This window comes from Stylophora pistillata, chromosome 12, assembly GCF_964205215.1.
Source record: "Stylophora pistillata chromosome 12, jaStyPist1.2, whole genome shotgun sequence".
Lineage (NCBI taxonomy): Eukaryota > Metazoa > Cnidaria > Anthozoa > Scleractinia > Pocilloporidae > Stylophora > Stylophora pistillata.
Window position 1 is genome coordinate 22,757,952 of NC_142530.1, and position 26,221 is coordinate 22,784,172.

Consider the following 26,221-nt stretch of genomic DNA (forward strand, 5'->3'; position numbering starts at 1 on the left):
AATTTCTTTAAGGCCCGAGATTTGTCTCGGGTCTCCGTCCAAAGGTATCGTCTTAAACGATAGTGGGATGTGTATAGTTTGTATATGTTTGCCAAACAACCCAGAAAACATTGCCGCTTTCAACTTTTAAAAAGTTGACGTTTAGTGTCCCTTCGACTCCCAGGTATTTTGGAAAGCGTAGGCGTTTGTATGTTACTGCTGGTACTCCCGCGGAAACAGAACTTGGGTATTGCATGCGCAAATAAAAAAAAAAAAATTCCAAAAAATCTTAACTGTGTACTGTACGAGTGTTTGCCTATGGAGTATAGAAGTTCTGATCCCTTCTAGCCGGGTACACAATTTTTTTGTTTGAGTCGCCAATTTATTATCACAACACTTTCGATTCGACTTCCGTTAAAACGATATCATTTTCGCAAATAGGAAATTTGGAGTTATGCAACTGAGATGCACATTGTTATCGTAAATTTCTTGGCAATGAACCAGTCACCCGTGTGACAATTGGCCACATCCCAACTGTTAGACAAGATAATTTATCATATTAAAACAAAGCCATTGTGTGGTTTTGCTTGTCTATTCGTGCTGCGTTGGCACGAAAATCAATAACAGAGGAACTGAAATTCGCAAACACTTCCCTTTTGAGCCATTTCGAAACGTTCCTATAGTTCAGTTGGTCAGCCATCAATCAGGATATATCAGAAACGTTTAGCCGAAAGGTAAGTTTGTATGTCGCTCATTATTCTATACTGAATCTAAAGGACATCAGTGCATTGATAATCTGACGAGCTATTCAAACTGTCTTAGAGGCTCCGATTTCGCCGGTCAAAATTTGATGTTTAAGATCTAGATAACGCCCAATGTGTTATAAATCCTTTACATTTAAAAATGCTGCTAACTCCGAAACTGAAAGCCTTTAGCAGTGATTATCTTTTCAAAGGAAACGTTCGCGCCTGGTTTAAAGCAGGATAGATTTTGTGATGGCGCATTAGTAATAAGCTTAGTTTTCAACCCGACTTCCCTGACACAGGTTGTTCTCGAAACTCGTTTGAATTTATGGCTTAGTTAAATTTTCGTTTCTAATAATTTCAAGGGTATGATTTAGCAATTGCATGTAGAACGTTCCGAGGCCGTGAGTCGTGTAACATTGTTACAGAATATTCTCCGTTTTAGTGCAAGCCGATCATTTTACACCGGTAAACATATGTAAGTTACATCGTTGAGAAGATACAATTAAGACTATCAGGCAAGTTTGTTGCTAGTCTTTCGCAATACCTTCTTGTTACTATGTTATGGTGGTTTGCATGATTTTCATATTTTACCGAATAACGAAACATATCTGGTCTTTCTCAGCCGTAATGAATAATGTAAATTCTCTCCTCGTCAAACTGAATTAGTCCACTGGTACTGACAAATTGTTTTTTTGAAACTTCACTTACGAACACGTTTTGGAACGAAACTTTCCTGGCTTAGAAAAAGGTGATTTTTTTTTCGTTTTTAAATTTCATTTAATACACAATGTAAAGTTTGCAATTTCTCATTCATTTTTATCCCAATACAGTCAAAAGTGTTATTCAGACGTAGCTGGGCACCATGCACCTGTTGAAAAAAATTGCAACCTGTTGCATTGCTATGTGTTCAGATTGAAATAAACATTGACAACTTAAAGAACTTTGTTGAATCACAGAACATTAACATCGCCTGGCAAAACGACCTCGTCTCTGACGTCAAGCTTTTTAAATACTTGCAAGGGGTACACTACTTAGTACACTAATAATGAGGAAATTTACAAACAAAAGCTGTAAAAACCGATTGTATCAGTCAGAGTGCAGAAAACTCCCAATCTCCAGGTAGAAAAATACTCTAACTTCAAGAAAGTAAATGTACTTTTGATGTAGGGGGGAGGGGGGTATCTGCGAGATTGTTAGCTCTCAGTGTACTAAAGAATAACCTGGGTACAGACATGTTTGGACATTCTTTACCGGCGGAGCTAACCGTTCGGGAGGAAGCAAAAGTTGCAATGAAATGTCAGCAAATGTTAGAATCTCCGTCAAAGTCCTCATGCCCTCCTCTTCAAAACCAAAAACAGCATTGTACGTAATTTCATTGTTCTGTGGTTTTACATCGTTCCACTTTTAAGGAAAAGGTACAAGACTGAGCTCGGATACGTATAGACGATGGTTATAGTAGTTTTTCCAGCTCACTCTATCTACCTACATGCATACTTCTTGTGCAGATTGCAATGCTACTTTATCTATTGTCTGTAACAAAGCCTTTCTAACCCTGTCGATGAGTGCAAAGCAATATGATTTTCACTCAAAAGTGGGGCTTAGAAGGCATATTTCTAAGTAAAAATTAACAAAAGTCGCAAATAATGAACCGGGCTTTATGTTTGGCATTGATCTCTTATGAGAGGAAACGATATGTATTGGATTAACGAGTGAAGAATTTACTCGATGCCATGTAACCTCAGGGTTAGTAAAGGATTTTGGGTGAAAACTCTAAGTTGGCTTCAAAATTGGTATTAACTGGAGGCATTTTATTGCGGTCACTTCTTGTATACTTATTTCCGTCTGAATTTTTAGTCCTTTCCGTCCGCTCTGGAAATAGAGCTGAGACCAGTTGATAAGTGATAAATAATAGTGATCATGATCATGATAATAATGATTTAGATTTAGATTTATTTAGATTTATTTAGCTTCGCCAACCAGCAGGGACACTGCAACAGCTTGCGCCGATTACTGCGCCGATTTCTGCCCAATAAACCCACCCATCCCACCCCAGGGGAGGTCATCCATCACACAGTAATCTCGTGTGTGGAAAATTAACGTCTCCTACCCCAACCCTGCAGGAGACGGAACCTCCATTCATTCGTCCTTATCCGAGAAGACTAGAATATCTAACCATTTCTAGGTGTTATAGAAAGGTAGCAAATTCTTCTCAATTATTTTAAGACCCTGAGTGTTGGTTCGGCCGGGGCTCGAACCCCCGACCTCCCGCACAACAGTCCAGCGCTCTATCCATTGAGCTAACCGGGAGGTTAGTGATAATACATTTAATGATAATACATTAAAAAGATGAAAACATTGAGCAATTCATTGGAATGATATAAAAATTCCCGTAGATGGCCCACTATGCATAGTCAATAAATCCCAGTAGAGAGAGTCTTTGAATTTGCACCAGATTAAGATTATCATGTGATCATCATGGGCATGCAGTGGATAGTTAAGCTCCAATCAATAAATCAATGAATTTATTAATGTCAAAACGTAGGATGAGGCTGCCCCGGTCATCCGAGCCAGAGTCTCATGTGTAAAACGTATCATATACTAAGTTAAAAACGATACAATTAAGAAGTAAATTAAAATACAAGCACCTACATTACGATAATTTAGAAAGCTGCACCCACCCGCGACCCAGTGAATTAATGAGAACACTAGGAAACTCTAGCAAAACCCTAAGATATACGATAATTACATTTACAACTGGCTCTTATGACTGGTAAAATAAAGGATTTTAAAAGCTTGCGAAATTCACTTAAATCGGTTGATCCTTTAATATAAGAGGGAAGCTGATTCCACATAATGTGAAGCCTTATATGTGAAGGATTTGTGGTAATAGGAACCTTACGCAATCAGGACGGCAACGCCAAGGAAGACTTCGATTGAAAAATGAATTTGTACTCTTAGTTAGAATTTCAAAAATGGTTGCAGGAGCTTACTGTCTCATACGGCGCCACAGCTCAACTTCAGCATGACGTATAAAAGTAACGTTGAGTTCCAAATGGAAATTAAAATAATTTCCCGTGGCGGTTTCGGTTTGCAGACGACGCAAATTTTGGCGATTTCACGTTGTTGTTTTGCATAGGACGGCTAAGAAATGTACAAAGTTTCAAAACGCACGTGCTGAACTATTGTTCTGCCAATTAGATCTCTTGTTTTTCCACGTCCTCGTTGCGGTCGCCGTCGTGGTTGCGTAAGGTCCCTAATATCGATTATTGTAGGACGGTTGAGTGAGATTGTGACCGCTGTTCCTTAAATTGTAGCGCAATACACGAGGTTCGAATAAATCAGAAATATAGTCAGGCCAATTAACTTTTACACATTTAAAGAGGAGGACAAGAGATTGGTAATATCTTCTGTGTTCCAGTGATTGCATATTTACAGTTCTAAGACAATATAGGGTCATAATCAAAGCTATTTCCAAAATTTAAAAGGACTTTTAGGGCATAATAGTTTGCAAATTCAAGTTTCTTTTTCAAGGTTTTTTTAATTCCTAGTAGTAATGGACTACAATATTCAAGGTGCGGAAGTATGTAGGCCTTGTACAGCATTTCGCTCCGTTTCGCGGAGCGTTTCGCTCCGACGAAGTGTTAACGCTCGAAACGTCAGCTTTTGTAATCGTTACGGTGGCCAATTTACCATTTCAACTTTGTTGATATATCCAAATTATCTTGTACAGCATTAATGAGATATCAGCTGGGACAAGCTTTTAAGTCCCTCAGAGCTCCGATCTTAACATAGACCTTCCTTAAAACAGTTGATAGGTGGTATTTAAAGGATAGCTTGTCATCCAAACGAACACCAAGGATATTCATGGAGCCGCTTATCATTTTGATAACGGCGTCGCCAATATAAAGAGCAAGTTCATGAGAGTGTTTACCCAGTATCATAGCTTGGATTTTCTTGCTGTTGACGAACAAATAATTTGAAGCAAACCAGGATCTGAGGTTCTTAAGATCTTCGGTTAATCGTAAACTTGAACTATGCCTGACAGAACAGCCGTTCACTTCGCCTACCAAACTACATTATCGAATAATTATTTTTGGTGTTCGTGGTTTTCGCCTTCACCTTAATTAACGTCACGTAAACGAAACTCTTTGCAAACGGTCCTCTTGAGAACTCATTGTGTGGTGGAGTAACGACCACTGACGTCACAATTTCCCTATTCTATACCCTCATGTGCACTATCCCTCTTCGGTGGCTGGATAAGACTTGGAATATGTTAACCTACTAAAGAAATTTATACCAGCAATGAAACACACACCACTTATATTGATGGTCTTGAATTTCTTTCATAAACTTTGATGACTGAAGCAAATAACTTCTCAGACTAAACCAATGCCATCTGGCCGCTGTTTTGAAGTAAAATCTTTAGTTTACAAACCACTCGTACTTTATCCCAATAAGGATCATTTTTTCAAGTAATTATTTATCCAGGAAGTTTCCATTTTGGAGACCCATCTACAATCAGCTTAGATTAAGATTTCAAGTTAAGAAAGAGAAACTTCGGGAATCAATAAGTCCATGTCAGAGGAAGAGATAGGACTGTCCATGCAATTTAAACCAAGTGTCTGTTGCAGCAAATTCAGCCTCGTTTCAGTTAAGAGATTACTCAGCAAAGTGTCTGTCCAGTGTTTGCATCTGGTAAAGGGTCCATTTTAACATAGGGTTCCTTTTAGGGAACGGTACATTTGATCACGTGCATGATAGAAAAATGAAAAGGAACTTTACTTGGATCAGGGAAAGTTCAAAATTTTTTACCCCCTAGTATTGCGCGATGGATCGAAAAATATTTTTGAATCACGCTAACATAAATACTGTAGCAAACAAACGGCAAAAGTGATTCTGATTTTCAACCATCAATAAAAAAAAGTCGTTTTATATTTATTTACTGAATAATTATTACAGTTTCTTTGTTGTCATTTCCCGTTTAACTACAGTCCGACACGTTCCATCAATATCATTTTGCCATCTATTTTTTTGTCCCCTCCCACTCAATTCCCTAATCGTGTGAGAAAGGGTACCCTCACAGTTAACATCAGATGACTCTTATCTTCTCTGTTGACATGCAATACCAAGTGCACCCTAGCCTTATCACTTTTTTATTGCCTAAAAGAGCAATTTTTGCGATCATTTAGTATAGGTAATCGCATGAGGCCGGATAAAATTAAGAATTACTTTCACGCTTGTTTTCAGAAGTTGCTGAAATTGCCCTCGTCGCTTCGCAACTCGGGAAATTTCAGCAACTTCTGAAAATACAAGTGATATTAATTCTTAATTTTACGAGGACCCATTGCGATTACTTGTTAATGAAATTGAGGGGAAAATTACTGAATTTCTGAATGCGCTCTTCAGTCATAGTAAGCCATTTAAAGTTGACAGAGAATCAATGGCCACAAATGCACGAATGAGCTGAATGAAATTTTATTTTTGCACAAAAGATACCAGGACTTTGGATAGGCTTTTGATGTTAGATATCTCTCCAGTGATGCCTGCATTACTCAGTTCATGCAGTCGGGCTCGTATTCATCCCCGATTTCTTTTCGTAACTCGGCAGAAAACTGCGCCAGCGTTCGGTCGAGGACATCGCTCTCGTACTCTTCCAAATTTTCTTGGAAGTTTCTTTCATTCGCCCACTTTTTAAAAACGTTCTTCCAGTACTCCGTGCCGTTTCCTCGTGTTTTCGTTTTCGCTCTTGTCTTTTAATTGTTCGACATATTCCTCCGGTGTCAACTATCTCGAAACGAGAAGCCATTGTTACAGAAAATCTTCAGCAATAACTTTTCGATAGCATAAGCTGTTTCTAGGCAACCTGAGTGCCAATCATGAGCTAGTAATTTTGCCCTCTTCTTGAGCAAAATTAAGAAAAAATACCCTCTTCATTGACCAATCAGCATTCAGTAATTTTTCACTCTATTTTACTATGTCGGAAATCGGGTGATCACAGTCAACGCCGATTGAAAGCAGTAAATATACATTTTACGTTTAAATGCTTGTCGTCATGAGTTTCTTGGTCATAAAGGCCCGGCCAAACGATAAATGTTGGACGATCCAACATGTTGATTGCATGTTGGACAGTCCAACATGTTGTAAATTAGGGGGTGGCCAAACGATACCAAACATCCATTCAACATGTTCAAACATGGGACGCATAGGGTTGTGGGTAAGGATATTTCCCAGCGTACACCACGTTGTAATATCCACGGATGTTTGAAACATGGCGGAGAGTAAAGAGAAATTTAAGCGTTATTTATCAGTGTTATTAGTGCTTGACGAGCTTGAAGAAACCGAGGATCGATAGAGCAAGTAAACGAGGGAAAACAAGAGAATGGATTCGAAGACCACAAGAGTGTGGTCATATATATCTTATTAACCAAGCGCGAGGGCCGTACTGGGAGAATATCGGCCCGAGGTCTTGACAGTACGGACCGAGCGCAGCGAGGTCCGTACAAAAAAGACCGAGGGCCGATATCCTTCCAGTACGGTCCCGAGCAAGCTTGGTTAATAAGAGATTTATTATACGACTGAAGTTCAAAGGGACATAAGTGCGGTATCATTCGGGACCATTCGGGACAGTGCCCGGTCCAATACTGAGAGAATGTTGACCGGCAATAGAGCATTTTGATTGTTTGATTTTAGTTATTGGCCCTCTGACTGCCAGAGTCGTGTAATAATTTACCAATATTGTTCGAGAACTAGCCGCCGATCGATAAAGAAAATATGCTCGTTCTCTCTTGTCTTTCAGGTGGTACTCGGCACAAAAAACATCCCATAAGAAATAATTTGGATATATCAACAAAATTGAAATGGTAAATTGGCCACCGTAACGATTACAAAAGCTGACGTTTCGAGCGTTAGCCCTTCGTCGGAGCGAAAAGAATCTATTGCCATAAGAATCTATTCTCTTCCAATAGGTGGATCAATCGGTCGGTTTCCTCGTCGCTCCAACGTCTTGCTTTTTGTTTGGTGTTTTTTTGTTAGAAGTTTGAGCGACATTCTGCGCTGCTTCCTCGCTGGCTGCCATTTTCAAACTACAATGACGCAAGCCAACGGTGTCTATGGTAACGACTGAGTTTGCGGTCACAATGCGCGTGCGCGCATGCAACATGTTGTTGAGACTGGCTAAACGAACAAAATTTCACACATCCAAAATGAGAACAAAAGAAATGTTGGACGATGTTGGATCAAATGTTTGATACTGCTTTAAACATGTTCCAACATCATCTAACATGTTGAGTGGTCATTAAACGTGGTGGCTGACACGATAAAATGTTGGTTCACCCAAAATGTTGGATCGTCCAACATTTGATCGTTTGGCCGGGCCTTAATTATTTTCTTGTTCTGCGCCAAACTTATCCTATTACCGGCCTGACACGAAGGGAATGACTTCAAGAAATTTCGATAATTTTTTCATCTACCATGTGTGTCCTTAAGACTGTAGTGGAGTAATTTTGGAAAATGAAATATATTACACCGAATTTTATTAAAATAAGCTTCAAGTAGCGTCTTGTTTTAGCAGTTACTATGACTGATTACCGGCAATGAGTTAATTCATAGAGTAGCTTCGCCAGGGATTAAAAAAAGATTGCATAAGCAGGAGCCCATGGGCTCCTGGCATAAGAAATTATTTTTTTGGGTGAACTCATTTCCGTTGTCAAAGTAATTCCAGTGTACTCAAGAGCCTTCTCTCAGCTACGTGACTGACACGTAACTCAGGCATTTTCGCGTCCCCCGCCATGCTCTCGTGCGGAGGAACAGCGAAGGAAATTGTCGCAACAGGTTATTTTGGATATTTCTTTTTCATTAGCGTCTTGTATAAATGCGATTTTTTTTCCCGGTATCTAAGTACTTACTGTCATTTACCTTGATTTTTTTCCGACACTTGCTGCCATCATAGAAAACAATGTATCATTCGAAACGTACGGAGAGATTTTGAAAAAAAAGTACATATTTTTTTGTCCTCTAACGATTGGGCCTGTTCAATGCGTGTAAACCTGAGTTAACTTGTGTAATATCTTTATTCTAAAGGCAAAAGTGTTTGAAGAAAGCTGAGTAAACTTTAATTCGGAATTTTGCTGACAGATAAGGTGTCAATTAAGGCGAAGCAAGACGCAAGGGCGAGAGAAGACTTTTCAAGGCCAAGCGTAACAACACTGAACTTGACACGTTGCGTAACTTGAGAAGGCGCACTTGGGTTCGGCCCTACACGCTTGTGGCCGGTTAATAACGAAACCCACGTCATAACTGAAGAAATTGATGATAGCAGAGTGGAAGGTCGTAAGGGAAAGGGAGAACGATATGTGTTACGAAAGACTTCATAAGTCTCCGAACGCTTTGGGAATCGTCTGTGTAAAGCAAGCTTAACGATAACTTTGCATAATCAGTTGGATTGTCGGTGGTCCATGAACCGTAAACACTGCTCAGTGTGAAAAGTACCTTCGACGTTCAAGGATTTCCGATTCTTATAGAATCAAAACAAGAACTTATCTTAAAACACGCTTCTGAATTTGCTATTATGGCCATTTGCGACCTTCATTTTAGCAGACTGTTTTATTTTATGATGGCATTTTCGATGCTGAGCACGGCAACAATCGCCGGACAAATTATCAACAGAAACGATAGCTTGTCGTCTTCTTCGAACAAAAATGACTTCCTGAACCGGACAGTTGTTTTAAACGACGCAAGCGAGCATTTTTTAGATCTGATATTCCACGAATACACGGACAACTTGACGGAGAAAATCTCCATTGCACGTTTTAAAGACTTATTGAATGTTTTAAACCTTGGAGAGGTCGTATCGACGAAAGAAACATCGATGCAGCTTCCTAAAGGAACATCTCATGGACATGGTGGCAAGAATTCTCAAAGCCACAATGGAGAATCTGGTGAAGCTTCAAGGCTGAGGAACATGCGAAGGCGGCGAAGCGAGCATCATTCCAAGGGAGGACGGGGACAATTGCAGTTGAATTCAAAGACGACCCAAATTCTCATGAGGTCTTCACGAAGAGAACGGCGTCATAGTAAAGAACGTAGCCATTCCAATAAAGGTCACACGGAGGTGAGATATTCCGCTTTAATTAAAGAGCTTTTTTTCTTATTATTGTTTATTCTGCTTGGAGCCAGAGTCTTAATTGCTGAAGATTCTTTTGGCAGTTATGATTTTAGTTGTAAGAGAACTTTAATTGCTTATGTTTAGAGGACAAACAACATTATGCAAAAAACCCGGCGAAACTGCGTACTTTTCGATTTAATAATTAGGATTTAAGCCTTCAGAGGGCTTAAAAGGTACCCGTCCCACTCTCTTATTATGTTAGATTAACAAAAGTATATTTTTTCTACACGGACTAATGCGTTTATCAAAACTATGGAAATCACGAGAAAAATGCACGAGGTTTCTTTAAATTGTAACCAGTACTCTTGTGATGAAAAACTCAACGAAAGGAAATTGCATCCCTAATTGGATTATTTTGACAAGATGTGTAATCGAACTCGCCGTGAATTTTACACTAAAGAAAACGAATATACGCACAAATTCCGAAAATTTGATGTAAAAATTTTGTGTGCTTAAGGTGGTGAAGGACTCTTTAATTCTTTTTCTTGACTGGGCAGGACAGTGTGGCATTGTATACTCAGTTTTCATTCTCCGACTTATAAACCTTGTTTGAACTGAAGCTGGAAAACCTGTGCGCTTTCGTGACCGGCTAGGCAGTGTCTTCTTCCTTCTGCTAGTGTGGTCGAATTCAGCTCCCAAAACTTGCCTTTCTCATACACTGACAAATTTCTGTCACAACTTCGGAAACACCTCTCAGTGCGTATAATGAATTACACTTGGAAATGCAAGGAACAATTGAATATCTGCACAAGATACTGCTCCAGAACGAGTTTGGGAACCCCTCAATTTTTATTACAAAACTTTCCTAACTTTCTTTTGGATAAACCGGCTAAAGGTGAAGTTTGACGAAACGTTCAAAGCTGAATCATTCCAAAGAATGAATTCAGACAACCTGGACTCTTTCAGACGTAAACTAATCCTTCTTTTCTCTTACTCTCCTTGATTTGCATTTTAAATATAAAGGATTCCATTGTAGTTGTAATTACCATAGCCTAGTTTTATCCAGGGTCAACACGCTAGCATATATTCACGCACAAAGAAACACGCTTGAACATATTTACACGTTAACATATACACAATGCGCTATGTAATAGAGTAAAAAATTATAGTGGTCCCAACCCTACGTAAGAGATTCAGTGTATGATTAGTAAAAAGATGCAAGATTCTTGGTGTGAAAATCTCAATTGAATAATTTGAAAACGGCCTGCGGTCGTCAAACTCTTTTAAGAATTCAAGTTAAGGGAGACTAGAGGCTGTTGAGCCAATATATATATAGCCAACTGGTTTGCCTTCGGCCAGTTGGGATTCTTAACAACGTTATTTTCAATTTGAATTATTTGCTTAAGTTGTTTCGTGGAAAACCTGTAAACTAGCTTCTAGCTAAGTGTCTGTCCACGATAAAATGTTTATTATTATTATTATTGTGTCGGGATTTTTGAAACATTGAATGTGATTTCGTAAAGCGGTACCATTATCGAAGCAGTACGAAACATCCTATTGTGGTTGTACGAACCAACAAACAATGAATGTTAGCGATAAAGGATACCGCTCTATGTCTCCTTAACAAGTTTACAGCAATAACATTACTATCAAGTGTTTTCGAGTTGTTCTCAACTGGAATCTTAAACTAGCTAGCATTTTCCCCCCCAGCTCGTTTAAATGACTTTCTGCATTCCGCGAACCGAGATGACTTTAACTTAAGAATTAGCAAAGATTCTGTTTTGTTCTTTTATTTGCTCACGAACAAACAGCATACGGCAAAAGCAGAGCTCTCAACACTGCTTAAAAATAGCTTAAGACACGCCCATATTCATTAAGTAAATAAAATTATCTGTTTTTTCTTCAAATTAAGTCTAACGCAAAGTATTTGTTTTTTGTATACACCGGCATTAGCAATTCTCGGCTAACTTGTGATCGCACAACTGAACAAGCCTCGCAGACAGGTGGACTGGTTCTTTTGACTGTATCACTGAGACTAACACCCCGGCCGCCGGGGAGATCGAAGATAGTTATATTTATTCTAGAAGTAGTAGGTTTTTCCAACTTGTTATTCACCACCCTTTGGTTCACGAGAATTTGCCTTGCAAGGTCAGATTACTTCCGGCGACGCCGTGGACCTCTGTGGCCTGTCTAGACACTCATCTGGAACCCCTCTACATAATAGCGAGGCAGGGCTTTCTCAGAAAATTCTCCCAAAATAAAAGTTTCTCTTTGGCTAAGATATTCCCGAAAGAGGTGTGATTCAAAACCGGAACGAGAACTAGAGCTATAATTGAACAAAAGATCTAAAGCGAGACAAGCCTTAGCTTGTTGATGTCAAGGTCTGTCAGCACTCCTTGAAAACTCTTCTAGAAGTGCTGACAGAATTGCAGCAGGAAGAAATAATTAGGTATGGCTATGCCCGGTCCCAAAATATCCATGGTTTTCTCGCGTTCTTGTTGTTGTTGTTGTTGTTTTTTTTTTTCAGCTTGTAGCCTGAGTACCAGTCTTTCGAGACGAATATGCTTGTATCTTTTTAGAGTTAGTGTGAATCTCTTTCTGTTGAACGCTTTTGTATGTCTGTCTGCCTTTGCCCGGCCGGGAGATTTTGCGTTTGTGCCAATTTTCAAAGTTTCGTGATCTCTCTGGGTTGGTAAATCTCTCTTAAGCTAAGAATGTCATCTTTTTCTTTAATCTTTGAGTCACGATACATTTCTTATCATAAAAGTTACTTTTACAACTAAACTTAATTAAAATTGACATTTTCTACAATGTAGATAAGATTTGGAGTCGACTCAGGAAAAATTATGTGATCTGCCAAAGCGAAAGCGACAGTCACGATGAGGCGAACATATTTGAAAAGTAATTCTGCTTTGCGTGGGCGAGTGTTTGCATGGGCGAATGTTTTTTTTGCGTGGCCTCTTTTCTATTAAGATGTTGAGACTCTTTCAGGGGGACCCGCCTAGATCATGTTTATTTTTTCTTCTGAACCGAACTCCCTTTGCACAGTTTTCCCAGTTAGTATCACTTTACTCATGTAGACCTCAACAAAGTGAGGTCTATATGAGTAAAGGTCAGGCACACTACTATGGCTCTTCCGCTTTGGATAGATTAAAAACCATTTTGGTCTCAAAATTATTCTGCATCTCGGAAGAAGCCGCAGAGATCTGCCAAAGCAACGAAATTCATTTCGAAAGGGACTTGGAAAGTTCGTTTAACCGTACGCGTTACGTGTATGGACTTTAGGGCAGCACTTAATTTAACAACACTCATGTAAATAATTGATTTAACTTACGTAATAACTCACATTTAGAGTAAATGGGTTAAGAACTGTCAACCCTTGGTGGAGAATTTTGGTGAGTCAGTTTCGCGCTCCTATTCGCCTTCCTTTTGATATCAACTACTTACATATGCTTGTTGGAGGGTAATTTAAGATTCTTCTAGAGAAGTGAAAGTAGATGTTGTCGTCGAGCTCTTAAAACAAACCTACGCTAATTCTTCTATTTTTTCGGGAGGAACAAGAGTGGAATCAAATAATATCGAGAAAGATACGTAACTAAATTAAAGAGCGTATAGTGCCCGCGCCCGCGATACATTTACAATAGATCCAGCGGAATGGAACACCTGGAACGAAACTTTGGGAACGCTGAGAAAAAAAAGACTTCGAAAGCAAAATCTAAATTGAAATTTAAAGAATTGTTGTAAGCAAATGCTGCTCTCATATTAAAGCCTCCCCCATTTATTCAAATAGCTCATTAGATAAAAAGGGAAACAAACTCCTGGGGCAGTTTTTAACACGGAGTAATGACTGATTTATTTCAGGGTGACAATTTTGGTAATTTTTTATGACAAGGTTATGTCATCAGTGTATTTATTTCAGGGGCGTAGCCAGGATGTTTCAAAGGGGGGTCACAGAGGCTACTCACCCTTTACACCGCTGCTCTCGCGCGTGTATCAGCGGGTGCAGTCGTATTATCGCGGCTTGAAGGCCCATATTAACTAAATACAAGAGCCGTTGACGAAAATACTTTACAAAAAAAACAAATTTTAAAAAAGTGGGCTTTTCAACAATGGCTTTTACGGCCAAGATATTGTCGTGGCGTTTTCGCCACCTGAATATTGTAGGTTGTTTGCTCTAAAGAAGGCCTACAAAGGGGGGTCACAGGCACCCCAGGACCCCCCCCCGGCTACGCCCTTGTATTTGCGTTCATTTGATGGCCATTGTTGCAACAAAAAGCTGGTCTCGAAAACGTTCTCAAGCCGAGATCAAGTCGATGAAGTGAAATTGTGAGGTAATTTTGTAAACGATCATGTGTTTCTGATGAATTTTGCGTCTTTTTCTTCTTAAACACCGGCTGAATCCAAAGAGCGCGTGTTTAGAATGACAAGTCTAATTAAGTGTACGTTGCAGCTCTTGAGCACCCTAACAGCGTTATGGTAAAGGAACATAGAGTTTGCACATGTACATTTTGTCAAGTCGTTTTATTCGTTAGATTTCCCCAATTTTTGTGCCTTTATCCATCAGAATACTTGAATTCAACATACCCTGTCTCTAAAGTGAATTTGTCATTAGGTTTTTCTTCGATTACTGGGTGGTTTTTCTCGATTTCTTTGCTTAAAAAAATACATGACCAGTCACACTATAATTGCTAGGATACTAAAGATGACTCTAGACTTCCTTTTGTCGGGATTTAAATGTTCTTTCAGATTCCAAGCAGTAAGACGAAAACGTATTGCGTTAGTTTTAATATTTGTACCTTTGTTTACAGCAGCGTTTTAACTATTTCATAAATTAAGTTGCACAGTGATGTTTTACAGAAACTAAATTGAGGAGTAATTTTTCTGCGATCCGATTGTCGTCAGATACATTACCACCGGTGATGAAGAACATTATTTTTGTTCGAATACCTACTCGATTTGTAGTTTAAATGAATTAATAAAGTTTTGAAGTACACATCGAAATTTTATTTGAGATTTTGCCAAACCTTTTTCGCCACAAATGTTATTTAACTCCATTCGTGGAAATTAGTAGAGTGTAAGTACCAGGGTTGTTATTCCTTTTTGAAAAAAAAAAAAAAAAAACGAAGAGTCGTTCATTTTAAATGGAGATTTTAGTTACTGCAAGAAATAAGATACTGTAGTTCACTCATGATTTTGCGTGCAGTGGCAGATGTCCAGTTCGAATTTCCCTTGGCACAAGGCATTTAAAATTAATGAAGGAAGTTCTATGAAAGTTTCATGCCTCTCATAAAGCTGTAACATGCACGTAGATAAAGTCAGGTTCCCGTAGCTTTACATTTGCGTTTATTTCAGTGTTTGACAGGACACGAGCTTCTACACATCCATGATGTGAATGATAAAGAAGGATTGGGCGAAGAAGACTTTGTACGGATTTGTCCGGCATTAATTCAGCAACTCCAAGACAAAGCTTGCATTATAGACAACCTGGAAGGCAATGACATGGGAGAAGACTCGGCCAAAATGTTGCATGGTAAGATTTGATAATGAAAGTAAGTTTTTGTTTGAAAAAGAAAATTTATATTATTTGACCAAAAAAATTTAAACGAAAACGCAAAACAGATATGAAGACACATTTTACCTAAGCCCTTCTCTGCGCAGAACCAAAAGCGCAACATCTCTTAAGAGGAATAAAGGATTTAGGACGTTTTATTAACAAAAAGCAATTCTAAGTAAAAACAATTCTGCAACTGTCATGCGCCAATTAGTAAATGAAACAAATACGCTTGTCAACATTCTTAGAATCTGTAACTGGTGGAACCCTTGAATTAAAATTATTTATATTTAGTCATCGAAAGATCGTCTATTTTTAACTGCGTTTTTGGTACGAAAGGCGCGCGAATTTCGTGAAGTATTTGCTGTATGAACTAAGAACTTTAAGGGGACTTGTTAAATTACTGGGGATAATATTCGTCTCAGTCAGGGTAGAGATAAGAGGTTTTAGTGCTGATTATATTTTAGAACAAGCGATACTTGTTACTTTAATTATTATGTAGTGTCACACACACACACCCAAAAAAAAAACTACGAAAATAAGTTAATGAATGTTATGATTGCTACATGTCGATACTGGTTTGCGTGTCAACTTTACAATGATATCTCAGTTTACGCGGGGCCAAGACTTAATTATCAGACTGATTTTGTTAGCGCGCAAAACTTACCGCTTTGTCACCTTCAGCTTGACGGAAACACCAATATAATGGCGAAGTGTTGTGCCGAAACACAACAGCAGCGACAATAGAGCAAGAAAGAACAATTATGGTTGAGAATGAAGATTATTAACACGGATTAAAGCAGAAAGCATAATCTTGCTCTTTTAAGTCTCAGCCGCAACCAGAATAGATAATTTCAGAAAATCATATGTAAAACTTCTAATCCATTTTTTCAAAACCTCCAACCACGCACGCCCTTGTCCAAACTCGCCTCAGAATCTTGTTGCCTTCATCCTCAGAATAAAAAAAACTCGTTTTGTTTCAGTGTGGGGTTATGGTTTCCTATCTATCACTGTCATCAGTTTGACGTCACTTCTTGCGATCGCTGTCATTCCTTTGATGCGTCATTCGATTTACAAGAAGATCATGTCCTTCCTGGTGGCGCTTGCCGTGGGAACCTTGTCTGGAGACGCCCTCCTTCATCTTATTCCTCATGTAAGGCGAACGACTTGTTAAAATTTCAACTCTGAACGACGGGTTGACGTTAATTAAGGGAAGACTGGTTGACCAAATGAGTGATGTGCATACGAACCAAAAAAAGGATAAAACTAGCGCCAAAAGAGAGAATGAACCTAACGTCGATGAAACAACAACAACAAAAATCAAATGACAGCGCGAAAGAGCAATTCTGTGGACAAACGACCGGACATTTGATTGGCTGAACGAAGAACGAACGAACAAACGAACGCAGCAACGAACTAACGAACGCGCAAACGAACGAACGATCGAGCGAGCGAACGGGGGAACGAACGAGTTAGCCAGCGATCGAGCGAACGAAATAACGAACGCACAGCCGAACAGGCGAACGAACGCAACGAAAAAGCAAGTGTGAAAGTGGGTGGGCAAACAAACTTAACGAGGCAATGACGCTACTAACTCTACTAACAACTTCACAACCGATCTAATGAGTTACACGAGGACGAGTGATGTGAGAAAGTAATTCAAGACAGAGAAATACATGGAAGAGTGAGTGGACGTACAAACAAAACAAACTCAGAACGTATGCAAGTTAGGAGAGGATTGGTATGTTAGTGTAGATATAGTTAACGAGCACTATCCATAAGAACTGTTAAAAATTTGAAGTCTTAACTGATATGAACTGACAGGATTTGAGGGAAAGAATTCATTTCAGTGTTGTTATTTCAGGCTTTCGTCTCCAGTCACGGTAACGAAGAAGGGCATAAGATGAACATTTACAAGTCATGTGTCATCATGGCAGGAATCTACGTCTTTTTCACGGTTGAGTGCATGTTGAAAGCACGCATGGCGCGAAAGAAACGCTCACATGGTAACCTGCACGTCTGTGACGACGTGACAACTCCAGAAAAAATGGTAAGCTTCCGCATAGATTAGAGAAATTTTCGATGTTGGGTAAAACCCTACAAATACGAGCCAAATAGTAAATTACTGTGGTAATTTATGCCAGTTTTTGTAGCCTGAAACGATTCTGAAAATTGCCTCTTCTCCCTGGAGGGGATGCTAGTCCGTCGCAGCGTAGCTCCTAGAATATCTAGCCAGGGTTTTCCTTCGAACCTTGCTAGAGGACGACAGCAATGGTAAAACTGTTTTGCTCAAGAACGTAACAAAGTGAACTCGGTTAAGGTTCAAAACGCTACATATCAATCTAGTCAAGTCTGCCTAAAGCACCCCATGGAAAGTAGTCAAGTCTGCCTAAAGCACCCCATGGAAAGTAGTCAAGAATTGCTTACGTGTAGTTTCACGACAATATAGATGACTGGTTTTGAAATTCGCCCGTGTGCTTAACAAGTCAGTTATACAATAAATTCAGTTCTGATCATTGACTCTTAACTGCCCTTGCTTGAAGCCAGTTTCGCTTATTTGCGTTGTGATATTTAACCCGTGATTCATTTGCACTTTGTTGCAAAAGCTCTGTATGTTGACTTTAATTTCGCTTGTTTGTTTCTTAAAGAAAAAACAAGCTGCGAAATATCAGGAAATGGTTGGTTCAAGGCTCGCTGGAATTCAACGAAGTATAAGCTGCGAGGGCGCCCACTTTCCTAAGGCCAGCGGAGATATTTCAGGAGGTTGTAAAACAACGTCTTATGAAATGGTCCATTTAGAGTCTGGGAAAGAGGAGCGTGGTAGCACAAGCTCCGAAAGCTCCCAAGAAAAAGTGCCGTTGTGGGAGCCTAGAGGCCATGGTCATCATTGCCAACAGCGCGACAGTGTGCAAGAACGGGGTAGACACAGTTTTAGCGACTCGCACCTTATAGCTGCATTGCAAGGCAAGTCTTGCATCCATCCCAACATTTACTCCCATAACAACTTTTCTGCCAGCGGTACTGACAGCCACGACCCAACCCACCACAACATCAATCAAATTCGCTCTCACCAAAATGATCAGTACTCGCACCAGGTCCCCACCGAATCAAACACGATTGCCACGGAAACGACGAGTGATGCTGGAGACGGTGGCTACGGCGCGGAGAATGGGCACAATAATCATCATCACCACAGCCATAACATTGACAAGAATACCTCCATTGCTACTGTGGCGTGGATGGTAATTGTTGGTGATGGTTTCCACAACTTTAGTGACGGCCTTGCAGTTGGTGTGGCGTTTTCGGCTTCATTGACAAACGGTCTCACCACGGCTATAGCGGTGTTCTGCCACGAGCTTCCGCACGAGCTAGGTCAGTTGTGTAGTGTTGTTGTGAGCTTTTGGTGTCGCTGAGGTCTTCAGGTTTCTTACTTAATGCCATGACGAAGACACAAGGTTACCCGAAAGCTTCCCATTTCTCTTAAAAATCAGTTTTGAGGTGTGTTAATCTGTGGATGGATACAGATCTTGGCTCTCTGTTCTCCCCTCTTTTCTGCTGCATTCTTTTGAGAGAAAGAAGCTTGCCAGATAGCCTATATAACCTGCCTCTGATTTTGGGATACTGATTCAAAATTGTTTAGTTTTGGCATCATCGGCAAGACAAGATTTTGAAAAAAAAAAAAGGTGCATTTACCAAGCGGACATTTGAACCTTTAGAGTATAGATGGCTCTCAGAAGTGGCATAGAAACAGAAAATTGTCCATGGAATCAATCAGATAATGAGTGAAATTCAGTGTATCAGAGATTATTTCAAGTACATCATGATTCTGATGTTAATTTTTACTTGCTTCTCCTCAGGTGATTTTGCCGTTTTGCTTAAGTCAGGTCTGACTTTTAGGCAAGCCCTGGCTTACAACTTTGCATCAGCCATAATTTCTTATATTGGCCTGATATTGGGCATCATTATTGGCGACATGCAGTCTGCTCACACTTGGGTGCTGGCGCTCACCGCTGGGATGTTCCTTTATATATCTTTAGTTGACATGGTAAGACACACAACAGCCTCAATAGATTATGTATTCATCTTGGAACTCAAATTTAACTTGTATAACATGGGTTAAGCTCACAAAATGTGGACACTAACCAAGTCGATAAAAAAGTCCCTTCTCTTAAGACGAAGATTTGTTATGTTCTGGACTTAAACTTTTGCACGATCGTTGAATAAGAAGCAGAGTTTGTTTGGGATTACAAACGGAGTGGTAGCCAGCGCGTTTTAATCCAGAGAGGCCGTAATCCGTGTGCGCGCGAAAACTGTGTTCAGCCACCTTAACCTTTTGAACCCTAAGAGAGACTAGCATCTAATTTCTCCTGACCCCCTCCACCCATGTTCCTCAGCTCCTTGACCCCTAAGAGTGACTAGCATTCAATTTCTCCTGACCCCCTCCCCCATGTTCCTCAACTCCTTGACCCCTAAGAGCGACTAGCATCTAATTTCTCCTGACCCCCTCCCCCCATGTTCCTCAACTCCTTGACCCCCAAGAGTGACTAGCATCCAATTTCTCCTGACCCCCTCCCCCCATGTTCCTCAACTCCTTGACCCCCAAGAGTGACTAGCATCCAATTTCTCCTGACCCCCTCCCCCCATGTTCCTCAACTCCTTGATCCCTAAGAGTGACTAGCATCTAATTTCTCCTGACCCCCTCCCCCCATGTTCCTCAACTCCTTGACCCCTAAGAGTGACTAGCATCTAATTTCTCCTGACCCCCTCCCCCATGTTCCTCAACTCCTTGACCCCTAAGAGTGACTAGCATCCAATTTCTCCTGACCCCCTCCCCCCATGTTCCTCAACTCCTTGACCCCCAAGAGTGACTAGCATCCAATTTCTCCTGACCCCCTCCCCCCATGTTCCTCAACTCCTTGATCCCTAAGAGTGACTAGCATCTAATTTCTCCTGACCCCCTCCCCCCATGTTCCTCAACTCCTTGACCCCTAAGAGTGACTAGCATCTACTTTCTCCTGACCCCCTCCCCCATGTTCCTCAACTCCTTGACCCCTAAGAGTGACTAGCATCTAATTTCTCCCGACCCCCTCCCCCATGTTCCTCAACTTCTTGACCCCTAAGAGTGACTAGCATCTAATTTCTCCTGACCCCCTCCCCCATGTTCCTCAACTCCTTGACCCCTAAGAGTGACTAGCATCTAATTTCTCCCGACCCCCTCCCCCATGTTCCTCAACTCCTTGACCCCTAAGAGTGACTAGCATCTAATTTCTCCTGACCCCCTCCCCCCATGTTCCTCAACTCCTTGACCCCTAAGAGTGACCAGCATCTAATTTCTCCTTACAATATCCCCCTGACACACACATTAAGGTCATGAGAATAAAAGAAAGGATCACATGTTAAAGAAGCTCTTGATTGTCCAACAAATTCTCCTCGCCAGCACTTCAGGGAAAGTATAGTGAACAGTATGGAGAATATGCATGCTGATGTCGGAATGTAAAAGGTTAAATGCGGAATGTTTCTTACATGCAGAGGACGGCTGTTGAAGAAAAAAAAAAGGAGTGAGAAAAATGATTCGTAAAGCGGGCACAAGTTATAGTTTCAGTTTGTTACTATTGTTGTTAAACGGTGATTTCCCTTTCCTTTCATAGCTCCCTGAACTTAGCAACTACATAAACGAAGGAGGTGGATTGCCAGTGGTATTCTCACAGAATCTGGGCATATTGACGGGAGTATCGATAATGCTGACGATAGCTTTGTATGAGAGTTAAATAAGTCATGTTATCTTTTAGAACCACGAGATATTTGTAATTACTAATACTGCAAAAGCGAACAGGCGCGCAAGGGTTAATTTAGTTTGAAATAAAACTCTATTTATTTCACCTCAGACAATTATGAAATTATGGATTTAAAATAATTCGCTTGAATTGTAATTTTTATAAGATTTTTGTCTTAAAATGTGGAGCTTGCCTGGATTATTGACGAATTTACAGGTAAAGTAAAACAAGCGGATTTTGTTTTAAATGAAAACGAAAAGGAATGATATAGGTATATTTTGAATAGATCCCATTTTTTAATGCAATCATTTTGGCATGGTAGTTTGGGATGGTATCTCAAATATGATATTCAAATTTTAATTTTAAAAGGGGCTTAAATTCTTACCAGAAAGAACCTTGATAAGATATAGTCAAATTTTTACGAATTCTTCGGAATAGTTTCTTGTTGGTTTGGTTTGTTGTTGTTGTTGTTGTTGTTTACACCCCCCATTTTACGCCTTTAAATCATCGATTTGGTGCATATCAATTAAAACATTTTAAGTTAAAGTTAACCCTTTTTGTTTTCATTTTGCCTCAAGGAGGAATTCATTAACACCCAGCGTTATTAAATTTCTGTGTCACAGAATATCATTTTACGATTCGTGAAATTGAGTTGTAATTATCTCTAATGCACGAGCTCATTTGAAAGCAGTACAGGTCGTGATATCAAAATTCTCGTAAATTGTAGAAGTTTCATCATTTGGCGTCCAAACACACAAAGAGTATTTGATCAATTTAAGTGACATTTTCCCAATATTTAAATTATATTAGGTAATTTTACGAAACGACGTCGCATATAGCGTAAGGGCGTCACCATAGTTTTAGGTTATTTTCATCGCTTAATTCCTCAACCCGGTTTCGTAGTCTCCCTTCTCTCCAACCCCTCAGTGTCGAAGGGGGTCGAGGTAGGGGAGACACATTGGGATTGAGGTTTTTTAGTTTTCTTCTTTTTCCAGCTAGTCTAGCAAAGATCTAAGGAATCAATCTTCTCCTTTAACAGTTTTCGGACCGATGTCAGTAGCTTAGAAACTGCGCACCTATCCCCCCCCCTTCCCTAACCCAACAACAGTCAACCGATTATGTTGGGTCAGGGGAGGAGTGGGTGCGCAGTTGCTTAGATACGGATGTTGACCCCATTTTTCCACCGTTTCTTGGTACATTAGTGGTAAGAATCTCATAACCTCTCATCACATTAGGATCTATGTGTAACACTTCCTAAGTTTTTTTAAACTTTTTGACCATAGCTAGCCATCTGTTTCTATTTGTTTTATTCGTAATTGGTACAATTCTTTGAATTGTAGAACAATAACCTTTATCTCAAGTGAGAGACACAGTTCCACTTAAAGGTGTTACTTCCTGGGCGCGGTACGTTCCATCATGCTTGTCTAAGAATGTAATCTTGTGCCCAGATCCCAACGTGTAATTGTAACTGAGCGTGAAAGGTCTGGGTACCAGACTAGCGAGAATGGTGGAACAAGATCAGTTCCTTTCTCTTTTGAAGATAGTTCAAGGGGGAAGAATCAGGGTGAAAATTTTGCATGGACTTCGGTACTTGATTTATACTTTAATGTTTGAAAAAAGGGTTCTTTGTTGTGGGTCTTAATGGGGCTTTTACGGCTAATGGGTAACATTTGGGCCATTAACACAAAATGACACATTGTAGGAAGGAAAGTTTTAACGATTAACTGTTTTGTATGGCTAATGGCAAAAATTTGTTAATTTTTACGTCTAAAAGCCAAATACTTAGGCTATTCTACGGCTAACTGTTAGCCCTATCGAGACCCTCTTCGTAGCGGGTATAGAGGGTGTGAGCCAATCTAGGTGCAGACCCGGGGCCAAAGGGATAACAACAGGTCATGCTGTTTTCCATAGTAGGGTAACAGGTTCCTTCTCGTCGCAGTGGATGGCCATCTAGTGAGGAAAATTAATCTTACGTAGACAGAAAAACCATAATCACTAAAAAGTCTATATTAGCTTTACCAACAGTTGTGAGTCTACACATGATGAAAACGGCACCAGCAACTGCAAAACTGAACTCTGATTTTTCCCCAATTTATCTCTTTCCAAAAATACTGATATCGAAATCAGAGAAAACTTACCAGTACTCATAGAGGGTACAAATATTTCGCTTCGGCGTTTAAACGGGTGAAAGCAGAAGGTAACAAGTTCGGTTTTAGCCGTTTAATCGTTTGCTTTGGGTCAGTCGTTTTTGTCCTCTCATTCCCCGAAATGACCTAAAAGGAAGTTCTCACAATATAGATACCTTTGCAAGCAGAAAGGCGATGAGAAGAAAGAGAGATAACAGTTACGGTGTGTTACGTGGATCATTTTTAAAACCAAATCCTCAAAGTTAAAATTATAAGAAATGTATGACAAGCTGCGAGGAGAACTGATATTTAGTTTCGGGGAGTGAAAGCGTTAATTCTCATGCCCAGTCTCTTCCGTGTTGCGAATCTCTTGTAAAGCTTGTAGTACTTTTTGAAACACGTTAATTCGTTTGATTAGTGTTTTTTTTTTTTTACAACTTTGGACTTTGGGGAGATTTAATGCTCAAACTTGCATAACAGGCGCCTCGCTATCAGGGGCGCGGAGTTGAGTTATACATACTTGGTTAGACTTCTTATTAGTACGCGTCACTTAAATTCTCTTGGTAACAGACGCTTTTCTATCAGCGGGTTATCTTAGGAAGGATTTTTTGTGCGGGGTTGATGAAAAAATGTGACATATCGCAAGAAGTACCCCTGTTCAAAAACTGGCTTGTCAGTATTTTAACAGGGAAACCTGTCGGGAAAAAAAAAAAAACTTTTCAAGGACGAAATTTGCTGGTGTAGATGACAACTGCTCTTTTTTAAGGAGACATGTAAAGGATAGAAAGAAATTCTGCCCTGAAAGAGTTTAGTGATCGAGTGTCATTAAAACGTTCTCTTCAGCCCTTGGAAAACTTGCTTGCGGAAATGCCTCTCATATCTTGGCGTCTGATGTACAATGTACGATTTGAGCTTAACTTGGTTGCGTATTTTGTTTATTAGTTTTCAATAATTGTTTACAATATTTTATCGTGCGATTTGGGTTTGTGCGACCACGGGCGTGTTAAATATCAAGATCACTAGGACTCTTTTTTCCATGGAATCAGAATTCTTAAAGTTTTAAAGAAAAATGAAAATTATTTTAGTTACATGACTCCTAGCGAGTGATTTTCCGAACAACGACAGATGATATTTAAGAATCAGGATGACAAATTATTCAATAATTTTATAGATAAATATTTAATATCCTTAAAGACTGATACTGCTAGCTTTTCTAATGATTATGTTTCTGTGAAAAAAAGACTTAAGTGTTGTTGATCCAAATAAAGCTCAGTTTTGGGGGACATTTGTTGATCCGCTGTTGATTTTTGTGACTATTGCCTCCCATATGCCAGGAGACGAAGCCACTGAAAAAAGGGGATGAGTGAGTTAGCGATTAAGCGAGTGACAGTAAGTAACAATAGAATTCCTATCTTGACCAAGTTTTGACGCGATGTTTCCCGGTGTCTCTTTTATTTTTCGGGGTTTCTTATTAATTCGACATTCGCGCTCGATACACATGCGGGTTCTCTCCTTTTGTGATTTCTTGCGTTTCCGATTTTTGATTTTGGACACTAGTGTCCTTTGCTTTTGGACGTATTATCAAATATTTGATTTTGGACACTATAATGCGATATTTGATCAGTGGACCTTATTGTCCAATATTTCATTTTGGACACTAGAGTGCGATCTTTTATTTTGGACGTTATGATCCAATATTTGATTTTGGACACTAGTGTCACCAGTGTCCGATTTTCGATTTTGGACACTAGCCTCCGATTTTTGATTTTGGTCTCCAGTGTCCGATTTTCGCTTTTGGAATTAGTGTCCGATTTTCAATTTTGAACACTGATGCATGTATCCTGATTTTCCATTTTGGACACCGGTGTCCGATTTTTGATTTTCGACATAACTGTCCGATTTTCCATTTTGGACACAAGTGTCCGATTTTGTATTTTAAACACGAGAGTCCGATCTTTCATTTTGGACACTAGCGTCCGATTTTCGATTTGGGATACTAGCAAAGCAAGACAGATAGAAGTAAAAATGATGTTGGTGATAATAAAAGTAAATAATCAAACATAAGAATTTTAGATCAAGAATGTCACCTCTATCACAGGCGACCCAAGCTCTCTTTAAGAACCACTCAAGGAACACAATTTCCATATCAATTTATAAGGATTTGTATGGGATTTTCTACAAGATATTCATGGAGATAGTTAAAAGTGAAAATATTAAATAAAAATGGCTTACCTTATTCCATACGTATGCTATTTGCTTCTGGTGTCGTTATTTCACCGATTTAACTTGATTTAAGCGGTTTTTTTTTAATCCTGGTTTTCTCTTCTTAAAGAAAAGACAAGTGTCTTCTCTTTATGTGGTAGAGAACCAGGATTAAAAAACCGCTTAAATCAAGTTAAATCGGTAAAATAACGGCACCAGAAGCAAACAACACACGTATGGAATAAGGTAAGCCATTTTTATTTAATATTTTCACTTTTAACTATCTCCATGAATATCTTGTAGAAAATCCCATACAAACCCTTATAAATCGATATGCAAATTGTGTTCCTTAAGACCACTTTCATAAATGACTGCCCGATTAATATTCTTTTGTTTAAATTTAAATTAGCCTTTCTGGCCTCGTTCTCCAGTACAAAATTCAAAAGAATACATTATCTCAAGCGAGGCCAGAAAGGCTAATTTGAATTTAAACAAAAGAATATTAATCCGGCAGCCATTTTTGAAAGTGGTCAATAGCCGCGTGGTAAATAGCGTCTGGCGCTGAAGGTTTGTCTCGCACTGCAATGAGTGTCACATGATTTGTTTGATTACTGACCTCTTAAATTCAATTCTTACGGAAACAACGAAGACTAAGAACTCTCTATCCCTATCAAAATTTACTCATATAGATGCTAGTTACCTTGGGAAAATGTGTGTCAAAATGACATTAATGAATCCGT

At 39.5% G+C, this 26,221-nt stretch overlaps 1 protein-coding gene across 1 annotated transcript; it reads left to right on the forward strand.

Annotated features, from left to right (window-relative positions):
* Positions 1-593: 593 nt before the first annotated feature.
* On the forward strand, positions 594-24,562 carry LOC111331934 (metal cation symporter ZIP14). Its single transcript, XM_022937166.2, has 8 exons — positions 594-713; positions 8,805-9,834; positions 15,181-15,358; positions 16,363-16,532; positions 17,244-17,429; positions 18,028-18,751; positions 19,237-19,424; positions 21,028-24,562. Exons 2-8 carry the CDS (start codon positions 9,292-9,294, stop codon positions 21,145-21,147), a joined length of 2,109 nt encoding a protein of 702 aa, XP_022792901.2. The 5' UTR covers positions 594-713; positions 8,805-9,291; the 3' UTR covers positions 21,148-24,562.
* Positions 24,563-26,221: the final 1,659 nt, after the last annotated feature.